Genomic DNA, 23,696 nt, shown 5'->3' with positions numbered 1-23,696 from the left:
TATTGCATTTATTTCTTTGACTCCACCGATCATTCTAATATGATTTTTACCGTGTTAATCGGGGTCTTATTTTTTGGAATACGATCAGCAGTCTAAACAATTAAAACATGTAGAATATTTTGCAAGTAGAAAAATACTTCAGCTCGAGATGCATTGGACTCAATTAATTCAAATTTAGATCTGCATCTATTTCAATGGTTCAAAACTATTTTAAATAATTTGAAGAAAATAAATAAAGGCTTAATCGTTTCGGTAAAAAAGAAATATGATTATCTGAAAGTACCGGATTACGGGTAAATCAGCTTATTCAACCTATATCTGTTTGGAGGGGCGAGGAGGGGCGCTGTATCACGATGTTTACGATACAGCGCCCCTAGGGGTTAAAATCCGAAACACGCGAACGAAGTCCCATTCAACCTTCAACCATCCCAATTTCTGAAGTGGGAATTCGTCGTTCTCTTTTCCGTTTCCTATCTACCTATCGTTGATTTGACATTCTTTCCAAAATGGCTGCTATAAGTGTCTGACACAAGTTGGTTGCGATTTAAAAATGCTTTTGGTCCAGCATATCTTCCTTATTTCCATTTGACAGTATTAAAAGTTGTGATAAAATGTGTCAGTTGTTCGATTTAAGGAATCTGAAGTAATACCTTGATTGTTAAAATGCCGAGTTTACGAAAACGCGTTGCTGGATTTATGCGTCAGCTGTCTGTCAGCAATCTTGCTGCTGCTGTTGAGAATATCGGCCACGGTGAATCTTCTCCACGTAGTCCTAGAAATGTTCCGCAGGACCTACCTGGCGGTTGTTTCATTACTCGATACCTGAATGGGTATGTGTATTCAATCACTTCACACAATATACATTTGAATCAAATTATTTCATTCTTTCATTTTTTTTTTTTAATTTCTTTTACACTATTTTCACACGCAATTGTTGATGTTGTCAACAACATTGTGAGTCTCTTTTAAGTTTGGCAACAATAAAGGTATGCAAGTGTTATGTACTTGTATAGAAATACTGTCTGACTCTGTTTAAATTGTTCTTTAATTCAATGTCACCACACCTTAATTGCACACCTGAAACAGTTTCAGGCTTTAAGACGTCTCATTTGTATAAAAAACTATTTTTTTTTTTGCACCGAGGATCATTCAACAATGTTTACTTACTGCTAGGGTTATTATTCAATTGGTCAATGGTTAAACATTGTCGTATGACTAGAAACGTTAATTTAAATTACCGCTGCCACATTTCTCTGTATAATGTTGCCAAAATATCTTGAAAATCACGTGATTTTGCTTGTAAATAACAAATAGTGTAATTGCCATAATTTTCTACCTTACCAATTATATCATTTATAAAATTTTGACAATGTACATACCTACAAGAAACAAACGTCAATGGATCTTGTCAAACATCTAAAGTTTCTCTTTCAGTACTGATAATCTTTTACATACTAGTTTAACTACTATGATAAGAACTGTTGGATTTTGGGGAATTGTATCAAGGTAGATTTTGTTTACGTTATGATTCATAGAGCTTTATACACAGCTTTATGATGTTGATAACAAAATTTCATCAATTGGTGTATAATCAATTAAACAGCATGGAAATTATTTTAGATGTATTTTTTTTCAACAAGTGTATATTTAGAATCAGAATTGAACGAACAGAAAGTTACTGTTTGAACTAAAAAACGTGGAAAAGTTGGGATAGTTCGAATATGAATGTTTTATAATAATCTTGTATAAGTATTTCAATTTCAATCCCTACTAGTCTTTCTAATTGATCTCATATTGTGATTTTAGGAATTTTATTAATAAGATTAGACCAGACATATTGAATGAAATATGAAATTATCCTGACAATTATTCTTATTTATGCAGATTGGAGATTAAGATGGAGGGTCCAGTAATACTGCATGGGCGTAATCCGGAGGAGCTACCATCGTATCCATTATGTACCTTGGATAATGGGGAGGAAGTATTTGCAGCTTTAACAGGCCCAGATCTGGGTTTGACCACGGTAAACTTGAAGCAGCGGCATTTAAGTATCAGCGATCCAGACGTTGACTACATTGATATTTTGGAACAGTCCGACCATGAAAGAACTGGTATGTAACGAAACATCAGATATATTCAAAAGCAAGATTGAACACTCGCAAATAAATTTATAAATTCTTTTAAAATTATTTGGCGAGTTCACGTTTGCTTTTATTTTTGGTATCATATAACGTGGTAAAATGAACTATTCGTATTACATTGTAAGTTATCTGTATCGGAGAAATAGGGGAAAGCTTTTTTACATTTTGATAAGAGCATTGCATGTATTGAATACAGTAAATACATCGATGGACTGTATATTCTCTGTGGCTCACGATCGATGGTTTATGATTCGCCCAAGTGATTCCCCGTCTTGTCCCATCGACAACAGTTCAATTAAAATTCGTGCCGCTGGAAAGTTATATGATCCAGATTCCAAGTATTCTAATGAAAACTTGTTGGATAGTTTGGAATCCAATTGCAATAACGAACAGACTGATTTGTTGGACGATGACTGCAAAGATTATACAACATCGAGAGATCAATCTGATGTGGGAGTCAGAGGACTGCCTAGGCAGAATATTGATAATTTAGAAACGGATGTTATGGTCGCTGAAGATTCAACCTCCAAATTAGAAGATACGTTTGATTATGATGCTAAAATCAAAGAAAAGTTGGACAATTTTCAGTTCAGTCTCACATCCAAAGAACACTTTACATTTGAAACGACCAGTTTCATACCAGAAAGTACATTTGTACCTACCAAACAGGCAAATGTAAGCTTTGACGATAGTCTGAATGACAATGGTATGCAATTCAATGATGAAAATATAAGCAATGATATTGCGGATGCTTCCAAGGAAGGGAATTTCAAAAACGACATAATTCCACCACCGTCTGAGTTTGCTTCTGAGATGAATCCATTGAGGAAATCAAAAAGTGCTCCAGCTCCGTTTCGAAAGGCAAAAAAAGGTGTTTATCCTCGCATTATTTGCATGTGCTGGAAACCTTCGATATGCTAATGGATCATTAATAAGCCCATTATTGCAACCTCTTATAATTTTCGTCATTAGTGCTCTTTGACACGATAATAGTATTTACTTTTATTGTTATCATTATTATTATCACGATAGTTATAAAACTTATTATTTAAAGCACATTGTTATGCGCTTTACGTAACTATCACTTCATATACTTTGTAAGTATGTAGGTAGAGTAGATTATTGATACTGATGGGGTAGATTTACTCATTTTGCTGTCATTCAATGATATGCTTAGAATGTTTTTATACTGGCTGAAATCATAGTAGTTGCATGTTTAGTAATATTTTTGGACAGATACATTTATTCACAAGTCAAGGGTACTTACAAAACTTGCGGAATGCAGGGAATGGAAAAATGACAATGATGAAACAATAGTGGGCTATATTCGTAGAGTATTGGAAGAATCAAGAAAACAGTATTGGTATTGGTATTACGAAATAAATTAATCATCAAAATCCAGTGTGAACGCATATTTCCTGGTTAATTTAAAACCGAAGCACCTAAAAATCCAAACATCTAGTGATGTGATTTACTCCGGAATAGCAGCGATGTTCATATACTTTCAATCAGTGTTTTAAGCTGGCAAGGGGGTTTTTATTTATACAGATGACATGCGATCTTTAGCCAGAAATTATTTGTTAAAAGATGAAAGGGGTAACAGAAGTAAATAACTAGCATCAATGAGTTCACTCTATGACTTAGATTTTTAGTCAAAATGACTCTAATGAAAGTCTGTGCATATTATAATATATACAGATGACAGATAATGCTAAGAAATTGTGCCCTGAATCACTTTTAGTGACTTTACCGGTATGCTTGAATTATTTGCTAGTATCAAGTAGAATTCTTGGAAAATCGTGTGTATTTCCAACATCTACGATTTGAACTTACTTATTCTCTGTTTGGGATGCAGCTTTATTACATCCAAGAATTCTAAAGTAGTAGTTATAGTCTTGATACTTGGCAAATTATAAATAATTATCCAAAGAGGTGGAGTAAGAGTGCCAACAAATGTAGACCAGTCAAAAAATAAACACTTCCATGCAAGTAACGTAGCATCTTTATATCCATATTCAAATTTTCATAAAGTATGTCATTGGCGATGTTCAGTAAATTGAATAGAAGACAAAATTTGAAAAATTGATGTCAATAAATTCTAACGGTTTCCAAATGTCTGTTTAGGAACAACATCTGACGGTGAAATAGCTTGCGTATCAGACTGGTTCAGGCCTCACGATTTAGCCTACGGAGTGGCGACCACGCTGTATGAGAAGAATCCAACGACAAATATCAACAACGGAGAACCAATTGCCGATTGTTTTGGTATCTCGGCTAGACCAAAGGCAGCCGTTTTGGGTCTCGCTGATGGCGTTAACTGGGGTATAATTTTGACAAAATACTTCATGATCCATGAATGTCAACACAGCGAACAAGAATTATTTACAATTATGACTCATCGACTTTTTATCTTAGGCCCAAAAGCAAGCATTGCCGCTCGAGCAGCGGTGCACGGGAGTATAGAATACTTGAACAAGGCTCTTTTCTCGTCAGCACCAGGCGGTGGAGTAACTACGACTAGGGACGTGTTCGTGGCTTTGTTACGCTCCTTTCACTCGGCGCATTCTCTCATTCTACAGGAGCAAGGAATGCTCACGACTCTAACAGTATGTGCTGTACTACCCTTACTGCGTACCAACTCTGGGTCAAATTGTCGTACCGAAAGGTACGTGGCGTGTACGTGCAACGTTGGCGACAGTTTGGCGTACGTTTATTCCAGGTAAAAACAAAAGTTCCACTAGTCACAAAAATTTCTTTTGCTTCTAAAGCATTAAACGAAATGAATCGATTGTCAATGTCGACATTAACGTTCTTCCATCTACTCAAATGTTGTTCTGTACAGACGAACGGGTGTAAGGGAGATAACGCAAGGCTCTCACGACATTCACTGCATGCGAGATATGCGAGATGCATTGGGAGCTTTGGGTCCGGTCGACGGTTCTAATCCAGAGTTGAATAATCTGACTTTGTCTATGACCGAGGTGGAAAAAGGCGATATAGTATTTTTAACCAGCGATGGAATATCGGATAACTTTGATCCAGTAGTGGGAAAATTTGCCATATTACCTACCAATAACACTGCAAGTTCTGACAAAAGTGTCAAGCATGAGGGCCAGAGTAGGACCAGAACTCGTCGTAAGTCTGCCGAAAATTTAAGAAGGTCAGATTCGATCGGTAGTAGCAACAGTGGATTACCTGTCGTTGAGGCTTATCAAAGGCACGAACTGACTCTTTTAAGAATGGAGGATTTGTTGAGGCGTGGAGTATCCGGGGAAGGACCACCTTGCGATAATGCCAGACGTCTTTGCGAATTACTTCTCGATTTTGCGGTAAGTTTATTAACAATTCAGCGAATAAATCGCTGATGATACCAGAGTTTAGAAGTCACTTCAAGTATTTTCAAATTGAGATCATTCTCTTGAAAATGAAAATTTCGCCATTCCACTGTAAAGGAACAGCGGTTATCGAAGTCATTCTCAACTCTAAGCGATCGATTTAATCCTTCCTTGTCGAATGAAACATTGAGGCAAATTTCAAAATAACTATTTGAAATAAAAATTGAAATTTCTCAAAGCAAGTTGTTACAATTGTATTTTAGGTGAGGATCACAGCTGCAAAACGTCGTATTCTAGAAGATCCAGATCTGTATTATGCTCAGCAAAAAGATGGCCACATGATCCAATTATCAAAATTGGAACAAAGAAATCGGCGTAAAAAAATGCTGGAAAAGATTTCAATGGTACCGGGTAAACTGGATCATGCAACTGTCGTGGCGTACACGGTTGGTCAGTACACCGAATCTGATACCAATCTTTAGTTGTTCATAAAATTGTATGTATAACGTGTACATGTACAAATAGGAAGTATTTTTATTTTTACAAGAGAATAACGTTTATAGTATGATTCTTAAAGAGCTAAGGTAGTCGCCATGTATGTACCATGTATAATTATTTGTATATATTGTGCGTTAGAAACGGTGAAAGTTATTCTTTTGATTAGGATAAACCACGTAAGACGTAAAGCGGTTTGAAATTTCCGTACATGGATTCCATATAACTAAATCGAAGCTATTACGCTACACCTGGTAACGTAGCATATGAAGCAATTCATCTCACTTTATCAGGCTCTAGATTCTACTTTCGCAGCGAATTTATCCTTTATTTTCTGTGATAGTAATGTAAAATGAAAAAAAAAAAAAACTTGAAGTTTGATTTAATTTTTTTTTTCCGAAAATTTGCTGTTCAAATGCATAATTTCAGAAATTAAAATTTGCAACATATTACAGAATTATATGTCACTTGCACTTTTCATCAAACTCTAGTTGGGATTTAATGATTGTCGTTTTTTGAAGTATGCTTTGTAATTCTCACGAGTTGCTTTTACTTAATTGAAAAGAAGTTTGATTCATTGGAGAGTGTTTCCTTCATAGAAATCTCTTGTTTTCTCATTGTATCTGAGAAAAAAAGAAAAAGCAACATTAACCTCGTTAAGAATACAAGGTCTAGAGTCTGGTCCTTTGTCCACTTCACAGTTAGCAGCTATTAATATAATAATTTAACGAGCAAATAATTCTGAAAGAACAAAACAAAAGTTTCCAGTCAAACTGGCAGGAATATCTTTAAATATATGGGTCATATTTTATGATTCGTAATCGTACGACCTGAAAATTTGTTGTTTATTTAATAATTTTATGAACATTATAAAGCGACTTGTAACAGATAAGCGTAACAAATTATAATTTTTGATCTAAATTTAATTTTTCGAAATAATGCTGTCAAACACACAAAGTGTGATTCATTTTCGTTCTAATTACATTAATGTGTTGTCAACGATTTTTCACCATTGTTCACTTTTAGATGAACTTTTACTTACCATTCTGATAAAATTCCAAAGACGGAAACCAATATTCAGATGTAACAATATGAAACTCTCCGAAGTATATAACGCGGATAATATTGACATAAATGTAGCCAACTATTTTATACTAAAAAGTAATTATTTAAATCAATACCCATATTATATACATATTCCAGTATAAAAAACTTTCATACAAGGATCCACTTTCATATGAAACGGCACATACTTTTGTACAACTGCCCAAACTGATTACGTGATAATTGGATGGTGGTCCTGTTAGTATTGAAAGAAAATTAAGTTCAGTATTGCTTAAAAGACAAATTTAACATTAATATTTGGTTACGAAGAAAAAAAAAAAAAATGAAAAACAGAAAATAACTAGATGTAACATTTACAAACAATAATTCATTTTAGTTTTACAATCGCGAAGGGACATCCCTTGCTTAATCAACTACAGTTCATTAAATGTAGGTAACATATGATATTGAATTATTATTTTAGTGTCGTCTTGTTCGATCCAACATAACTAAATATCATGCAGGTACTTTTCCCAAATATTGAACGGTGTTAGAAACATAGCGATTGGCAGATTTCAATTTTGGTGACACACTGTTTCTCAAAAACTGCCAAACTGAAGTGTGAGTGATTTTGCATAGAATGCCTTGGAATTAGTTATACATCTCTGAGTAAACAGACGTATACAGTGCGAATAGGTGAAGGCGTACATTGAAGCAGCCAAATTATTCCACAACCAATATACCTGTATAATAGAACACTGCCCAGTCTTGTGTTATTTTCGTAAACGTACGTTTTCTTTTTTATACAATATAATATATACATATAAATAATAATAATAATAATAATAACAATAAAGTTCGCTTATGTATTTAACAAAATTGACTTATTACTAAGGATAATCAATTCAAAAATAGTAATCAGCCAATAAATTTATTTAGGTATAGTAGATCTTGAACTTAGCTGTAGTGGTGTACAATCTTTTTATGACTTGAAAGTAAACAAACGTATAATTTGAATTTCACAAACGTTAGGATTGTGACGTTGAGAAATAATTTGGCAAGATTGAGAAGGTCTTTGTTATGAAGTTGATGCCAAAATTTACTAGAAAACGCTTTTGTTTATCGTGTTTTAATAATAGAAAATGTCGGTGATGAAATTTGGTGATTTTTGATAAAGTTAATTCGTGAGTAAATTCAAATCATAACACAGCCAAAGAAGCTCGCAGTCGGTAGCAATAAATATAATACTTGACAAAAAAAAATTTCGTGTAATACTTAAGAAAGAGACAGGATTTGATGGTAAATTATACAATTAATTCGCATTTGTATGAATAACTGAACCACACGGAGGAACTGAATTTTTCCTAGTAATAGAAAAAATTAAAAGATCTCTTGATCTTTTGAAGATTTATATTATTCTAAGTAATAGCTGATTTTCACAGAATCCTCAGGTTTAAATAGCTAGACTAACTAGAGAATTTAATAATTATTCGTACAACTAACTATATACTCTTATGTTCAACGACGCATTTAGAATGACATCTAAAATGAGTCTTGACTGTTGAAAATTCAGCGTAGAACAGAGAAAAAAGCTTGTGATCAAACGAACAGTCCAACAGAGGCTTGAGATGCTAAAACATTCAGGTAAAATATGGAGCCAATGTACAGATTTTCATTCAGAGTTTTTGGATCTAAACGTTAGGTGAGAAGCAGAATTCAATCATTATAAACGTACAGCCTTAATTTTTTCCTTTGATTATCAAATTGATACAAGCGTCAACATCTTTCAAAGGATATTTGTTAGCGTTTGAACGGTTCAGATCGACACGAACGTACAGCAGGAGCGCAAAAGTTTGCACATTGATGTCTGTCTGCTAAACGATGTAAGGGACATCGTCGACCTTTCAGCCATTTCGACAAAGAAAGAAAGTACATCACCAGATGATAAAAAGAACACCAAAAGTACTCTTCTAGATTTTCTAATTTTACCAATAATGCAAATGTGAAACAATTATTTGCTGGGCATGTTCGGTAAACTGTCTACAAAATTCCAAAACATATTTATCTCAGAGACTTTTCACTGTGTCTATATATTGTATGAGTAGAAAAGTTCGTGTTTCAAACTCTAAGCCTGACTTACTATTAGTGAATAAAATTAGGTATTTTCAAAGTTTAATCCTGTAAAAAAAAGGGAATAATGATTTTGGACAATAATAAATTCAAAATTTTTTAAGGGAACACTGAGTATATTCGATATTATCACATATTGCATTCTATTATATACACAACAATAACTATGTAACACTTATTGTATGATAAAAATTAGGCGTAATTAAAAATAATTCATTTTGAAACGGTAGCACAATTAGTATTTCGAGTCTTGTGTACGAAAAGTGGTGCAGAAAACTTTATTCTCAAAAGAAGAGTGTAAGAATTTATAGGCTGCATATATTTCTACACTGTGTAAATTTAAAAAATTTCCTTTCCACATTTTTCGTAAATCATCATGTACAGTCACAATTTTTTCTGATTTCACATTTTCTCAGAGGAAGAAAAAATCATTTTATTCATTGAAGTTTAACATTATATTAAGAGTTTCTCGATTTTTCATATACTACCCGTGGATTCTCAAAGGATTGTGCAGAGTGAAATTATTACCTTAAAAACCATTATACTCGAGCCTTTTCGCGTAAACTTAATTTGAGAAATATATCCTCATATATTATCATAGTTACGGTAAAGGTTAGTGCTCTGGAAATTGAAAACATGGTAAATAAACCACAATGCAATTTTTTTAAAATGAATCTTAAAGCGTGATATGCGTTTAAGCATGAATAATAAATCAAGGTTTTCAGCCACGAAAAATGCGTGACTACAGTCATTTACCATAATCGTATGTATTGATAAAATTTTTCATACATCGACTACAGAATTAAAGCTCATGTTCATATTCAGTTTATTACAAAATCATAGCACGGCGAAAGCAATTTTTTTTATAGAATTTCAAATTTCATATTGTCACATTTATTATACATCACCATAATTCATGCGAATCCAATTCATACCTATAGAATATGAAATTTGTAGGGTTAACTTGAAGAAATATATCTAGAAAATAGTGTCTTGACATTGATTCAATTTTCTTGAACAATACGATTAAATTGCGCCAGCGCAATGCATGTAAATCAAACGGAAATTTTACTTGTGGAAAATATCCTTATTGATAATGTTTCGTAGTTTGTCCAGCAACTACGTTGTTTAATATTGTATACATAAATATATGTGTATATACCTTAAATTTGGATATGCAAGGCCACTTTGAAAACGGAATTATAATAATAACAAATTATAATTAATACAAAAAGTAGAAGTGGAATCAAAATTGACACTGAAAAAAATAACGTTGTTACGCCAAATATTTGATTCTCAATCAAATTCAGTATATATTTTGAAGAGATTCCGCTTGTAAAAAATGGTATGACAAGTACTCTGTCTTATAAGATACGCAATATTATTCACCCTGAGCACATCTAAAGACGTAATTAGTGGAAAAATCTATGAATAAAAGAAAAGAATACACGAAAATTTGACCAATAATATAAATTTAAGGTATATACAACTAATATACACCTAATATAACACCTCTTAATGCTACAAAATCTATTTCAACACGGATTTGCTAGGATACGGCTTCAAGGCATTGAAAGAAATAGCATTTCCGTTTTGAATTCAACAAAACGTGAAATCTAACAGCCCACTTTCATGACCAGTTTCAATATTACACCACGTTGAGTTAGAGAAAGAATTTCTTTAAACTCAAGTCGATAACTCTGTGCTTCTATATAGGTACGTGAAAATAGTATCTTACAGCCTCGAAAATATTTACAAGTATAAGGCTACCATTCTAATACTAAACCTCTTTATGGGGTAACGTTCATTTGTACTAAGTACAGTAAAGTACTGTAACTATCTAAGGATAATTTATCCGAGGACAACTCTCTTTTGCTTTTTGGTAGAAGCTGTGTGTATTATTTGGATACTGTTCTACCCAGTCAAGTCTTTCCGTCGATCGTGTGAATGTTATTCACAAAGTGAACTGAAATTTTCACATAGAATCATTTTCTATGAAATTCAATATTCCTTACGCTAGGCTTATGCGGTGGTCTTGATTTTAACTTAACTTTAACTTCAAACTTAAATACATGGATTTACGATGAATCGGTCAAACGGTAATATTTTATATTTATCTTTGAAGTAACAATGAAGTTGTACTTTATTGTACAACTTGAATGTTACTTGAAAGATAAATAATACGATAAAATAAAAAGATAAATTGAAGTGCAAGGTTGAAGTGCACTTGACAGTTAAACGCCAAGTATTATTAATAAGATTGTTAATGTGATCAATCACTGTGAAGCAGTTCCTGATATGTACATACCTCGAGAGTTAAAAGAAATCGATGATAGCAATTATATACACGCAACTGTCAAAAGTTACAATAGTAAATAATGTTGATGAGCAATAGTCTGATAACGTTTGTACTTAATAATTTATCATGTAATATCGTGCATCGTTTAAACGAAGTACATTTCTACACGAGCTTATTACCGCTACACGGTACGGGTGTTGAGGGCTGCCAAGAGCTGGCCCTGAAAAACACCTTGCAAATTTTTCTCTAATCAAAGAAAACTACTGTTTGAGCTTGATTTTGGATACCTCTGTTCCAAATTGCCTCTAGGATTAGAGTCCAAGTACATTTATATCCTCCACTATTATACGATTGCTAATAGTTTCGTTTGTTTTAGGACTCATTCCTAGTGCCAGTCTCCACCGACTGGTCAATTCGTAGTATCGAGGAAGTTCAGTTTCTTCAAACCAAATTTTCTCTCAATTTTCATAGTGAAAAGACTCATCTTCTTAGGTCATACAAGTAATAAGTTTTAACATTTATTCATGCTTTTTTACTGATCTATCCAGTGATCATAATATCAAACACATCTTGGATTTTAGTCCTTTCTTAGTTATTAACGACTGCGATGTTTTCGGGACACTCGACGTGTCTGGTTGCACCGGGTTCCGTGGAGGTTTTGTTAATCTGTGCACAACTATCCTGTATGTTCCAATTACACTGGACCTCGGACCTTTGTCAGCATGCGTCGCTAATAAATTTCCATCTATACCTAATTTTTCCAACATTAATCGAGCCACACGCTCGATTCCAGGAATCTGAAATAATCAATGGTATACCTTATAAATAAACCAGATTACTGCAGAATTATCAAATTTCACATTCACTGTTTACGCCAAATTTCTGTCCGATGCAAACATTATATACATACCTGATTAGGATCGCTGGTAATCGTAGGCAGTAAAAGACAATCTTGAAACGGGGTATGTGGAGGTACGGTAGTATCTTTGAGCCATTCGCTCGCCAGCATCTGATCAATTGTCAACCTTTCCAGAGGCGTTTGACACAACAATCCACCTATCAAGTAATTTGCACATGTAACGACTGTTTACAGGATAAGCTTCTTTGGTATTTTCAGGGACTTTAGCACGGCTTAACAGTTGTACAAGTGATTAGTGAAAATGAGCTTACAAATCAACGATTGGCAGGGCAAGCTGACGTGGTCAGGAGTGACAAACTTTCCTTCAAGTATCAGAGTTTTAAGACCAAGAACAGTGCGGGCCCGAAAAGGCATCGTGCCGGTAACTACCAGGTACAGCAATACTCCCAGAGCCCAAATATCAACGTAGGGCCCGAGATATGATTCATCCCGAAATAATTCTGGGGCTGCGTATGGTGGACTGCCGCAAAAAGTCTTTAAAACCTGATCAGGCCCATCGGTAAGACGTGTACTGAATCCAAAATCCCCCAGTTTTATCAGACCTTGAACAAAAATTTTATCGTAATGGTAAAAAAAATCTGACAAGTTACTCGATACCTCGCATCCTTCGCAACATGTTTCATCGGTCGATTATTGGAATCCTACGTATCTAAAATTAGCTTTGGTGTCATTTTATCTGTAAACAATGTTCTCTGTGATTTCCAATCTTCATAGTATCACCGAATTTTTTCCCATTTGCAAAAATACTATTTCGTAATTTTGGAACAGCATGTAAAGGTTTTCAACTGCAAATTCTATCATTACAAAATGGTGGAGACACGTGAGAATCTACCTTACCAGGTCCTGCGTAGAAAACGTTTTCTGCTTTTATGTCCCTATGAATGAATCCCAGGGTATGCATATATTTTACCGCAGATAAAATCTGTACAAATAACAGCTTTGCCTCTTCTTCCTGAAAGTTATATATCGTATAAATTTATAATACTCAGACCGCCATTTTCATGCATATCAAAATATTTTAAGTCTGAAACTTTTCAATTTAGTTATTCTAAGCATTGGGTTCAATTGTAATTCATTAATAAGTAACACACGTACTTTGAATCTGCCCTGAACGGAGATCTTCTCAAAAAGTTCACCGCCAGAAGCATACTCGGTAACAAGATAGATTCTTGCGTACGTTTCAACAACTTCAAACAATCGTATTACATGTGGATGGCAAATCCCTTCCATAGTAGCTATCTCTCTGGCCAGCATCTTTCGTGTCTTTTCATCAAGTTTCGTTTTATCCAAAATTTTAATCGCCACACGCTCTGTAATTTCACATCAGTTTGCTTATGCAAATATTATCAATACGTTTATTAGATGATGTTTTTTTATTCATTTTTTTTTTTATCCTTTCTTCGCAACGAGCTCTTTACAATTAGTTGTCGCACATATCTGATTTGAGTATGTATATGATCTGAGGAAAGATTATAAAATTGCCAAACGACACACGACCATGCCATAAACTCATTTGAACAAAAGTGATCACACAATTCAAAGGCGTGATTGAAAGCTTGTTGAATTTCAGAAATGTAACACTTACTTCGAAACCGGCGTGGAATGAGGTAAAGCAAACTTACTCACCATTAGTTGGATGATGAATGGCCATTTTGACTCTGGAAAAATTCCCGGATCCAAGATCCCCGCGCAATCTGTACAGGCCGACAGTTTTGCTGAGCGTGACATTACGCAGCCGTTGCATATCTTCCATTGGATCCATGGGTCTGTCATTTTTTGGCATAAAATTGTCATTTTGCAAGGGTGATTCCAGAGGGACGGAACCGGGTACACAGATGGTGGACGACCTCATTTATCAGTTATTTTTTTCGCTGACACCGGGATACTCCTAAAAATTAAACTCTTTTTGATAATGATGTGTAAAAAAATTAGAAAAATGGGTATTTTTAAAGGAAATTCACGTAAATATGTAATCTATACTTTCGTCATTAATTTTGCCGCCTGTATAAATGAATAAGTAAAAATTCAATAAACTAACTAGGCATCAATTTTCAGAAATAAATTGCTAATCGTCATAAGGTATGAAAATTTAGTCATGCTTGATGCAAAGCAACGAACGTTTATAGACTTTTAAAGTTAGCAGTGCTCTTCTAAAATATTTAGCTCCGAAGACCTTAAAAGAAAATCTTTCAAATTATTTGCATCTCAGAGGCGTTTTGAAAAATAATAATCAATTCAAACGGATAGAATAGAGGTAATAAAGAATAAATTCAAAGAATCAATTCACGTGGAAAGATCCGGAGGATGCAATGAAGAGATGAGATACAATCAGAGATAATAGGCTGATCTAACAAATGTTCAGGTTGATTATTCTATTGAGCTTATAATATGTTATTATTGAATCATGAGATGCATACAAATGTTCAACGAGTTGCATGAGAATGTGTTCAAAAATAATCGGTATCAATATAATGTAGGGTGTAACGTAAATTATTCAATTGCAGACTAATATGGATCAATATTTAGTACAGGTGATAAATTATGCCCATAAATTTGAGCTTAGTACCAAGAATATTTATGCGCATAAAATTACACACACTGTTATACATCCATTACCTGAATATCAGTGAAGCAAGTAAAGTATAAAACGCCACTAAGTTTTCCATCAGAAATAACAAACTTTGAAATTTCATTTTTCGGTTTCTCTAGATTTTTAAATCACAATTTGAAATGAAAAGCACGTGTATTACCAGAGATTGCTTCATCTTACATTAAATAAACAACTTTGTTGGCTTCAGGATGCTTGAAATTCTTTTGTCACGAGCAAAACAGGGCCGAGTAAACATGAGTAAAAATAGATAACATTATGAAAGAAAAATTACAAGTTCAGGAGTTCAAGTTTAGATACATGTCTAAAGTCAGCTTTGGTGAACAGTGTGTTACTTCGCAATAGCATATTTATCCGAAATGATACTTAAAACTTGGATTGGTTTCTTTTTTTTTTTACTTTGCGTTTAAATGTAATTGACAACATAGACGATTTGGATTATTGACGTTTACTGAAATAATCTAATATTCTACTCTACTTTTTTTTCTTTTACTTATAAGGAACAGAACTAGGAAGTATTGTATCTACACAAAGACTCGGTAAATTTAGATCAACTTTTGTAACATTAAACAATAATTTCTATGCCATTTTTTAAACTTTCAATTGTTTTAATGGAAATTTTTATAGTTTTTTTGTATTTCTCAAATTGTCAGTGGTTTAGAATCAACTATTTGTTTTGCATTGATTGCCATTTAATGCAACTTCATATCGATAATTTGATTATCAAGTTCAATCTGATTATTTTAGAAATTACAGATCTATGAAGTTTGTCTTGGTGTGGCAGCTGGATACAATAAACACCTGCTAAGAATGTTATCAATGCGAGTGATAAGACTGCTAGCTCTGTTTGAAACGTGGCAACAAAGGTATCAATACCAAATCACATCCTACAACTAGTTTTGGCTTCCTAAGTAGGTACTTATAGCACACTGGAGGTTTTCAATCGCCTTGCAAGATAGTTGATCCAATTTCTGATTCCTTAAGATCTGATTTAACATATGGAACGAATGATATGGTTTAAGCTGTGCGTTGAAGTACCTTAAAGATTGTTTTTTAATACAAATTAATTAGACGTCATGAATGAAAAACCGTTTGTGCGAATTTTTCGATTAATCAGAAATGGTCATATTTTTGTACTACGTGCCGTTTGAATTTTCTTTCATCTAGTTCCAAGTTTTCGTATTTATGCAGTAATTTGAAAAAACTAGAGATTTACATCAATATGTGAAAATTTGTACACTTTTCGTTTTTTCACTGCGTTAGTTACATTCATGAAAACATTGCCACTACCCTTATAAAAATGATTAGAAATTGGGACGTTCACCTTGAATTAAATTTCATTGAAACCAGGTGGAAAACTTGTAGAATTGTATATATCAATCACTGTATTTATACGTATAAAAATACCTACGTGTTTTATAGTTGACTTGATCAAATGGCCATGTCGTTCCGTTGCGCGATTCTTTACAACTGGAAAAATTGAACACTTAATTGATGCAACCGAGAGGATGATGGGAGACTGAACTGTCAGAAATATTTTTGACATCTAGGAATATTCAGTCGATACACCCTTTGAATTCAGTACTGTGAGAAGCACAGTACGCACCAGTTCTTTGACGACGAACGATCACAACAACTCGATTACACCCAGTCTTACATAAAAAAAAGCTTACATGACGAATACGGGGAATCCAATTATACTGAAAAATTATTAATGAGGTTATGATCGATGTATCATTGCTCGGGACGATGCAGAACCGCGCGCACCAAGCGCAAATGACAACTGAAACTGAACGCGCGCGTCGACCCAGCGAGAACTGAAATTTGAATTTGCACTTGGCGTCCGCTGAATAATCGAATTGCACAAGAGCGTCATCGGGTTGCATTTCGTCGACCCTGCATTGTGTTGAAACAAAAAAACTCACCGGAGGTTATGTAGTAGTTCTATTTTATTGACCGAGTCACTTCAATTTATTCTCCAACTTCATCATTTTTACTAGATCAGGTTTCTCAAATATGATAACATCCTGAATATTTTCTCAAAAATATCTTATATAAACGTTTCTGCTGAAAATTAGCTTGTAATATGTTTCTTTATTATCAATAACGTGTCTACCTACTTATATGTGTTCAAAATTTCCCTCTATTTTTTTTCGTTAGAAAATGGCGGCCAAGATCGAGGCGATTAACTGGAAGCTCACTCAGCTCACTGCTGTACAGATCCATAACAAGAATTTGTGAGGGAAACGCTTGATACGATTTGACGCGCGAGATGTAAGAATCTTCATTTTATCCAGTAAAAGTCTATCAATTTTCTATCTATACGTCTAGAGATATAGACATATTCCTACTGCAACCGGACGTGTGATTTTCTCCGGATTACTGTCTATTTTCTCTACATTGCAGCTACTTTTCATCATCAAATACATTTCTAACCTCAAATTTGATGATAGCTTTAGCTTGAAAATTGCCGTTGACTTGTTGTGAAAACACCACAGCGTTAGTTAATACAATCTTTCATTTCTTGTTTATTAATGCCACCATTTCTTCTTGCAAGTTAATTTATTGCACCTCAGTTTTCACGTATCGCTCGCAATGGTTATTTGCATTTCCTTTTGACTGACAATTATCTGTTACAAACCCTTAAATAATCTTAGAAACTTCAATCCAAAGGAGTTGAGTAAATCTTAGGACATTCTTGATTGAAATTAGGCAATTACTTGTGCCAGTATACTTTAAGTACACGGGTAATGCTAGCTCTAAAGCTAATTGTCAAGTTACATATTTTAGCTTTATTGTACTGTTAGTGATGCTTTTTGGAATTTAAAAAATTTGAGCAACCATTCATCGCTAACAATGCAAAGAAAACTTGGCGTTGACTTAAACATTGTCCCTAATCCCATATGAAACTATAGAACCTACTCTTCACCTATAATTTCTCCAAAATTATGTATATTTTATTTATTGCATATGTACTTGAGGAAACATGTCCTATCTAAACATATATTCATATTTTTTTAATTGTTCGAAATTCTCTCAGCGAAGTAACAAGTATAAAGTCCAGATACGTTGAATTTTAATTTCTATTAAATATCGAATAACCAAATAGCTATCTGTCAATAAAGTGTTTAATATTCTAGATGGAGACTGATTATGATGAGGATCGAGGAGGATGGGGAGACGACATGGGTAGAGGTGGCCCAGACGATTTTGGAGGTGACGATGGAACAGATAATCCTCAAGATGTTCTTAAAGAATGTTTGGACAAGTTTAAAACGCCGGACTACATCATGGAGCCTGGTATATTCACTCAGTTGAAACGGTAAGACTAGCAAACCGAGAGGTCATTGAATTTACAATTCCTATTTAATTTTGTTTTTTGCTTCATTTTGGTATATTTGTATTTATCTGTTCTTACGATTGGTTATTTACACAAGACCAAGCCTATCCACACTTGGTGAAGCATATGAAAATCATCTCAATTGAGTATTTTCTTTCAGATATTTCCAAGCAGGCGGTAATCCCGAACAAGTTATTGAATTATTGTCTCAAAATTATACGGCATGTGCTCAGATGGCAAATCTTCTGGCCGAATGGTTAATTCTTGCTGGTGTAAAAGTAACGGATGTACAAGCTATGGTAGAAAATAATCTCAAAGACATGATTCTTAAAACGTTTGATCCAAAAAAGGCTGACAAAATTTTCACTGAGGAGGGTGAAGTGAGTTATAATTTTTTTTCCAAATTTCATTCGTGCTTAGTTTCAAAATCTTGAAATGTATCATTTTGTAAATAAATTTCTGTTCTACTTTACAGACTCCAGCCTGGTTAACAGAGATGATACAACATCCTACTTGGCGTTCACTGATTTATAGACTTGCTGAAGAATATCCTGATTGCTTGATGTTAAATTTTACCATAAAAGTGAGTAATCATAATTATATTTCATTAGAACATTTAAAATATTTATTTACCTGCTAATAAGTTTGTTAAAGCTTCCCAGTATTTCATAATTGATATTGTGATAGTTATTCCTTGCGCAAAATTGCTGTTTGCACGAATTGCTACTATACATAATTGATGTAAAAATATCATGTATACTCTACATAGCAAGTTATCAAATAATCCATTTCCATTACGACATTTCTCTTAGCTTATATCTGATGCTGGATTCCAAGGAGAAATAACAAGCATTTCAACAGCTGCACAACAAATAGAAGTATTCTCGAGAGTATTAAAAACTGCCATTGCAGGATTCCTTCAAAATACCGAGGACTGGCAATCTAGCATACAGGAATGTGCCGTAAGTTGTTCCTCATAATAAGAATAAAAGAAGTAACATTTTTTTCAGACCGCCAAAAATCATAAACATCACTCATGATCCATAAAATTTTACTTACAGAAAATGGTTTGTCATGGGCAACATACATATGTGTACAGTCAAGTATTGTTACAAATTTTAGCACAAGAACCTCGGGGCGGTTTTACAATGAAACGACTTTCACAAGAGATTACGAAGTGCGCTCAACAGAAGTAAGAAAAATCATTCAGTTTTATTTGTGGTTAATGTGATCTACTGGTACATGACAACGAATACGTTTTCAGCCGTCACGATGTAACTCCCATAACAATGGCATTAAACGGAGCAGCTGGTAGTCCAAGCGCTTGTCAAGCCTTAGGTTCGATGTTATCACGAAATACTTTGAATCCGGCTGATATAACAGTATTGTTTAGGAATTACTCCAACCCAGAACCTCCTCCGGTTGAATTAATTCGGAATCCTCAATTTTTAGGTAAATATTCAATTGTCTAATTCTGTTATTCTCCCTTAAAAATCGTACTAGTTATAAAAAAAAAATAAGACTGATAATTACGGAATACAGATAGTTATGGAAGCTGTAAAAATCGCATATTTAGAAATCTTCCAAGTTTGACAAAATTTTATTGGTTCTAGAAAAGTTTTGAAATGTGTGAAAAAGTTTGAACTGAACTAAAAATGTTTTATGAGTCACATATAATGGCAAGGTAGCAATACATTTTTGGCATTTAGAAACTCTGTAAAAATTGGAAGGTTTTAGTAAAAATTGAAGTCGGTCGATTGAAGAAAATCTATTTTTCTGTGAATCAGGACAATTTTATTTTACTATATTCATTGTCGTATAATATTCTACAGAATTATTGGTTGATGCTCTATTTAAGCCAGGAGTAAAGGTAAACCCAGAGCATAAATCAAAGTATATTAACTTGCTGGCATATGCAGCTAGTGTTTGCGAAACACCAGCCAAGAAGGGAACACAACGAAAGATCAACAAAGATGAATTAAAAACCACGATGCAAGCCATCGAGAAAGTTCATAACATTTGCAATATTAATAAAGGTTCAACTGAACTGATAGCCGAGTTGAACACGTTGTATCAGTGCATTAGGTAAGCACAATCTGAGCTCAAAGCAATCATACGCTTCGTAATTCCAAAACGATTGATTGGTAGAAAACTATAAAATGTGTAATTACAGATTTCCAGTGGTGAGCGTTGGTGTGATCAGATGGGTTGCATGTACGGTAACAGAACCATCGTATTTTAAATTGAGCACAGAACACTGTCCTATACATTTGGCTCTTCTGGACGAGGTTGTAGCCTGTCATCCTCTCTTACATCCAAAAGTGCTTCAACTCTTGGTGCAGTTATTTGAGAGCAAACAGGATGAACTCGAAATACTTGTTCAGGTGAATACCTAGTTACCAGTTGTTATATTTTTATCGCATAATACTATTACCTAAATTTAGACATTTTTAGTATCTGTGTGAAATTACAAGTTTCTAGAGCAAGGCAGACTTCCCACAGTTTCACAGTTTGCAAGCCTCTTCCTATAAACGATTATTGCAAGACCCAGTATTTGACAAACTTATAATATTTCAGTTGGAGATGAAAAAGATGCTGATAGACCGAATGGTCAATTTATTGAGTCGAGGATGTGTTGTCCCTGTTGTATGCTATATTAAGCAGTGCTGGCAACGCAGTGACACTGACGTTTCCCTTATTAGATATTTTGTCACCGAGGTAAGCACCGATTTGGCTTTTCCAGCAATCTGTGTTTTTTATATTTTTACTAAATCTGTATCTGCATTTTAGGTTTTAGAGGCTATTGCACCACCATACACTCCGGAATTTATCCAACTATTTTTACCTATGGTGGAAGATGATGAGATAACAGGCACGATGCGTGGCGATGGTGATAACGACCTTGTTTCTGAGTTCATAGGTTCGTTGGCCCAACATTACATCATCAAATTGAATACCATCAAAGTGTTACTCTTTACACAGTGTTGTACTATTCATTTCATTGTTTTCAGTTCACTGCAAGGCACACAGTGGCACAGCTGTGAGATGACGGTTAAAGAACAGAGACGCCAGTGCTCATGGAGAACCGAAAGAATAAATTTACCGGTTGTGTGAAGATGTGTTTATTTTACATAACAACTGGTATAATCATACATGAATTACTCTTAATCAACCCGCATTCATCAGGTGAACTGCCCTATGGTGCCACAATGTTGTAGTTTATTGCTCTGAAACAAAGTTATTCATTTTAAACAGAAATTAGTTAATTCAAGTTTTTTTTTTTTTTGAATATTTATTAGTTTATCATACTATTGATTAGTAATATGATGGCAGTAGAGTGTCATCTACTTGACTGACAGGATCAGGCTACTTCGACTATTCGATCATGACAAGGACTTTCTACTCTCTGTCAACTATTATGCACATGATCCACTACACGCAAGAGCGATATAATAGGATAATAAGACCAATGGCGGAGACTAAGAGTCCAATAGTCAAGACGTAGCCTGGTCAGATGGCTGTATACAGCTGCGAAATAACTGGAACTTAGGTAAAGATTTTACCACCGTACAATAAAATGAACATGTTAAACTTTTACTGAAGTTGAAATAAATCATACCGATTTTTCAAAAAATTATTCAGTCTATCTTAGTCATAACTCTCAGTCTGTGCATAATTAGGGCTTCGTTCGTTTTAGGGAAAAAATTCAATTCTCAACCGATATTGCATGCCTTCAAATGGTATTAATTCAATAATCAATTGTTGATTGTTTGGACAAAAGGATTAGTTGCTTAAAATCTTGAATCAGATGGTTAGTTTTCACGAAATTGTAATCAAGTCCCATGCGTGATTAATAATGAAACATAGATACTTGTAAATGATTAAAATAATTATTATTATAACACATCAGTTCACACTTTCACAACATTTCAAAATGCAAGTACTTGCGTTTTTTGTTTTATCACACTTGAAACTATAAACTTACGTATTGATGACTTTAGTATTTATCGGCTGTAAAAGGTACAAAATTACTCAGATAATAGAAATCAGAAATATTAAAATTAAGGGTCACATTTTAGTATTTTGTGAAAATCTTTGGAGTACATCTGAACTTTTAATCCTTCAACTGCTATGATTGAATCAAAAGGCAAAGCTTCGAATCGGTCACGGATTTCTAAAGTATATTGTTAACCCATTGCAATATTCATTTATGAATAAAGATGAGAGGCATCATGAGGAACGAAAAAAAGTAAGGATGCAATTTGTAACTAAAAAAGATATTCGTAGCTATATTTTACAGTGAATAAAAATGGATTTCTTACTTATAGTGAAATTAGCTCATTGGCCAAAGTCATGAGGTCAAAATAAATGAATAAAAATGCAAGAAATCATTTGGATGATTTTTAAATTACAAAACTGGATTACCAAACTATTTCAATGAATTTTTAGAATAAATTGAACTGTTCAAACTGGAAATTTTACTAAAGTATTGTAACTATACAAAACAGGACTGATTGTTCCATATTCCAAGTGAACTGTTTTTTTATTAATTGGAATACTAAGAGAATTGTGTGACTGCCGTAGTTAAGAAACCCAATAAAACGTGATCAAAATCTATGAAAGCCGAACCGAATTGTATTCAATATAATCAATTGGTAAATTCATGTGCAGCCTTTGTATTGCCAAAAAAAAAAAATCAATTGGAATTAACGACTCTTCTCTGGGTCAAATTGTGTTTATTAAATATTTGTGTATACGAAGTAGACGAATATGAGCAAAATCATTAAGTTAATTTTGATTGCCATTCAAATAAGAAATATCTTAAACAAATTTGATTAACCAGAGTGGGAAGTAAATCGTATTTGTAAAATAGAACAACCAGTCGACGATAAGAAAAAGTAGACAACTTACTGATTGCCTTGCCATCCTTCCATTGGGTAAACTTGACGGTAGAATCATCCCTTTTGAGAGCATCAGCTTGAAAGTTAGGCTTCAAAGCACGCCGAACGAGCTTAGCAGCAATTTGCGAGTAGTTGATGTAGCTGAAATAATTAATACCAATGTAGTATTCAAGTTTTCCACCTTAATCAATTAATTTCACATTATGTTAGGTTACATAACTTATACAGAAAAAATCGGTGAAACGAATTTCTAGCTGAACTCTTGTGGCATAGGTTACTGGACTAGTTTTATCTGAACAATAAATGAAGCGCATAAACTTACTTAAGTCCAGCTTGCCTCCACGCACTCATCTTTATTCCTTTTCAACGTCAAGTTCACTCCAGAAAATATCTCAATCGACCAAACGGGAGGCACTGATCGGGGAAGAGCTATCAGAACTGCTACCGGAAATAGTAGTCTGCTTTTCCAAGGATGTGTTCCGAA

General features: G+C 34.0%; 4 protein-coding genes across 7 annotated transcripts; 2 read left to right on the top strand and 2 right to left on the bottom strand.

Moving 5' to 3' along the window:
* The first annotated feature begins 134 nt into the window (after positions 1–134).
* Positions 135–7,773, top strand: LOC107220922 (PP2C-like domain-containing protein CG9801). 2 transcript variants are annotated; one of them, XM_015659721.2, is made up of 7 exons: positions 135–830; positions 1,885–2,111; positions 2,338–3,012; positions 4,266–4,463; positions 4,557–4,860; positions 4,984–5,470; positions 5,740–7,773. In XM_015659721.2, the coding sequence occupies exons 1-7, from the start codon at positions 664–666 to the stop codon at positions 5,956–5,958; spliced, it is 2,277 nt and encodes a 758-aa protein (XP_015515207.1). In that variant the 5' UTR covers positions 135–663; the 3' UTR covers positions 5,959–7,773. The 2 variants fall into 2 exon arrangements, with proteins under 2 accessions (XP_015515207.1, XP_015515216.1); XM_015659730.2 differs by lacking the exon at positions 2,338–3,012.
* Positions 7,774–9,255: 1,482 nt separating this feature from the next.
* On the bottom strand, positions 9,256–16,779 carry LOC107220906 (serine/threonine-protein kinase NIM1). 2 transcript variants are annotated; one of them, XM_015659686.2, is made up of 8 exons: positions 16,645–16,779; positions 16,383–16,441; positions 13,990–14,251; positions 13,459–13,673; positions 13,201–13,315; positions 12,615–12,905; positions 12,355–12,500; positions 9,256–12,241 (listed from the first exon to the last, which is right to left on the bottom strand). In XM_015659686.2, the coding sequence occupies exons 3-8, from the start codon at positions 14,213–14,215 to the stop codon at positions 11,996–11,998; spliced, it is 1,239 nt and encodes a 412-aa protein (XP_015515172.1). In that variant the 5' UTR covers positions 14,216–14,251; positions 16,383–16,441; positions 16,645–16,779; the 3' UTR covers positions 9,256–11,995. The 2 variants fall into 2 exon arrangements, with proteins under 2 accessions (XP_015515172.1, XP_046600547.1); XM_046744591.1 differs by having other exon boundaries at positions 16,578–16,763.
* A 343-nt stretch (positions 16,780–17,122) lies between these two features.
* On the top strand, positions 17,123–22,542 carry LOC107220876 (negative elongation factor D). The gene is made up of 12 exons (XM_015659647.2): positions 17,123–17,245; positions 18,112–18,293; positions 18,472–18,691; positions 18,787–18,894; positions 19,124–19,273; positions 19,373–19,503; positions 19,576–19,763; positions 20,144–20,396; positions 20,485–20,695; positions 20,889–21,029; positions 21,102–21,231; positions 21,323–22,542. The coding sequence occupies exons 2-12, from the start codon at positions 18,112–18,114 to the stop codon at positions 21,358–21,360; spliced, it is 1,752 nt and encodes a 583-aa protein (XP_015515133.1). The 5' UTR covers positions 17,123–17,245; the 3' UTR covers positions 21,361–22,542.
* On the bottom strand, positions 21,418–23,694 carry LOC107220891 (protein stunted-like). Of its 2 annotated transcripts, XM_046744994.1 has the most exons (4): positions 23,535–23,694; positions 23,223–23,353; positions 22,297–22,322; positions 21,418–21,538 (listed from the first exon to the last, which is right to left on the bottom strand). In XM_046744994.1, exons 1-3 carry the CDS (start codon positions 23,561–23,563, stop codon positions 22,309–22,311), a joined length of 174 nt encoding a protein of 57 aa, XP_046600950.1. In that variant the 5' UTR covers positions 23,564–23,694; the 3' UTR covers positions 21,418–21,538; positions 22,297–22,308. The 2 variants fall into 2 exon arrangements, with proteins under 2 accessions (XP_046600950.1, XP_015515161.1); XM_015659675.2 differs by lacking the exon at positions 22,297–22,322.
* Between the last annotated feature and the right edge of the window lie 2 nt (positions 23,695–23,696).

This window comes from Neodiprion lecontei, chromosome 7, assembly GCF_021901455.1.
Source record: "Neodiprion lecontei isolate iyNeoLeco1 chromosome 7, iyNeoLeco1.1, whole genome shotgun sequence".
NCBI lineage: Eukaryota > Metazoa > Arthropoda > Insecta > Hymenoptera > Diprionidae > Neodiprion > Neodiprion lecontei.
Note: the sequence above shows the minus strand (reverse complement) of the source record. Positions and strands in the feature narration are given on the sequence as shown.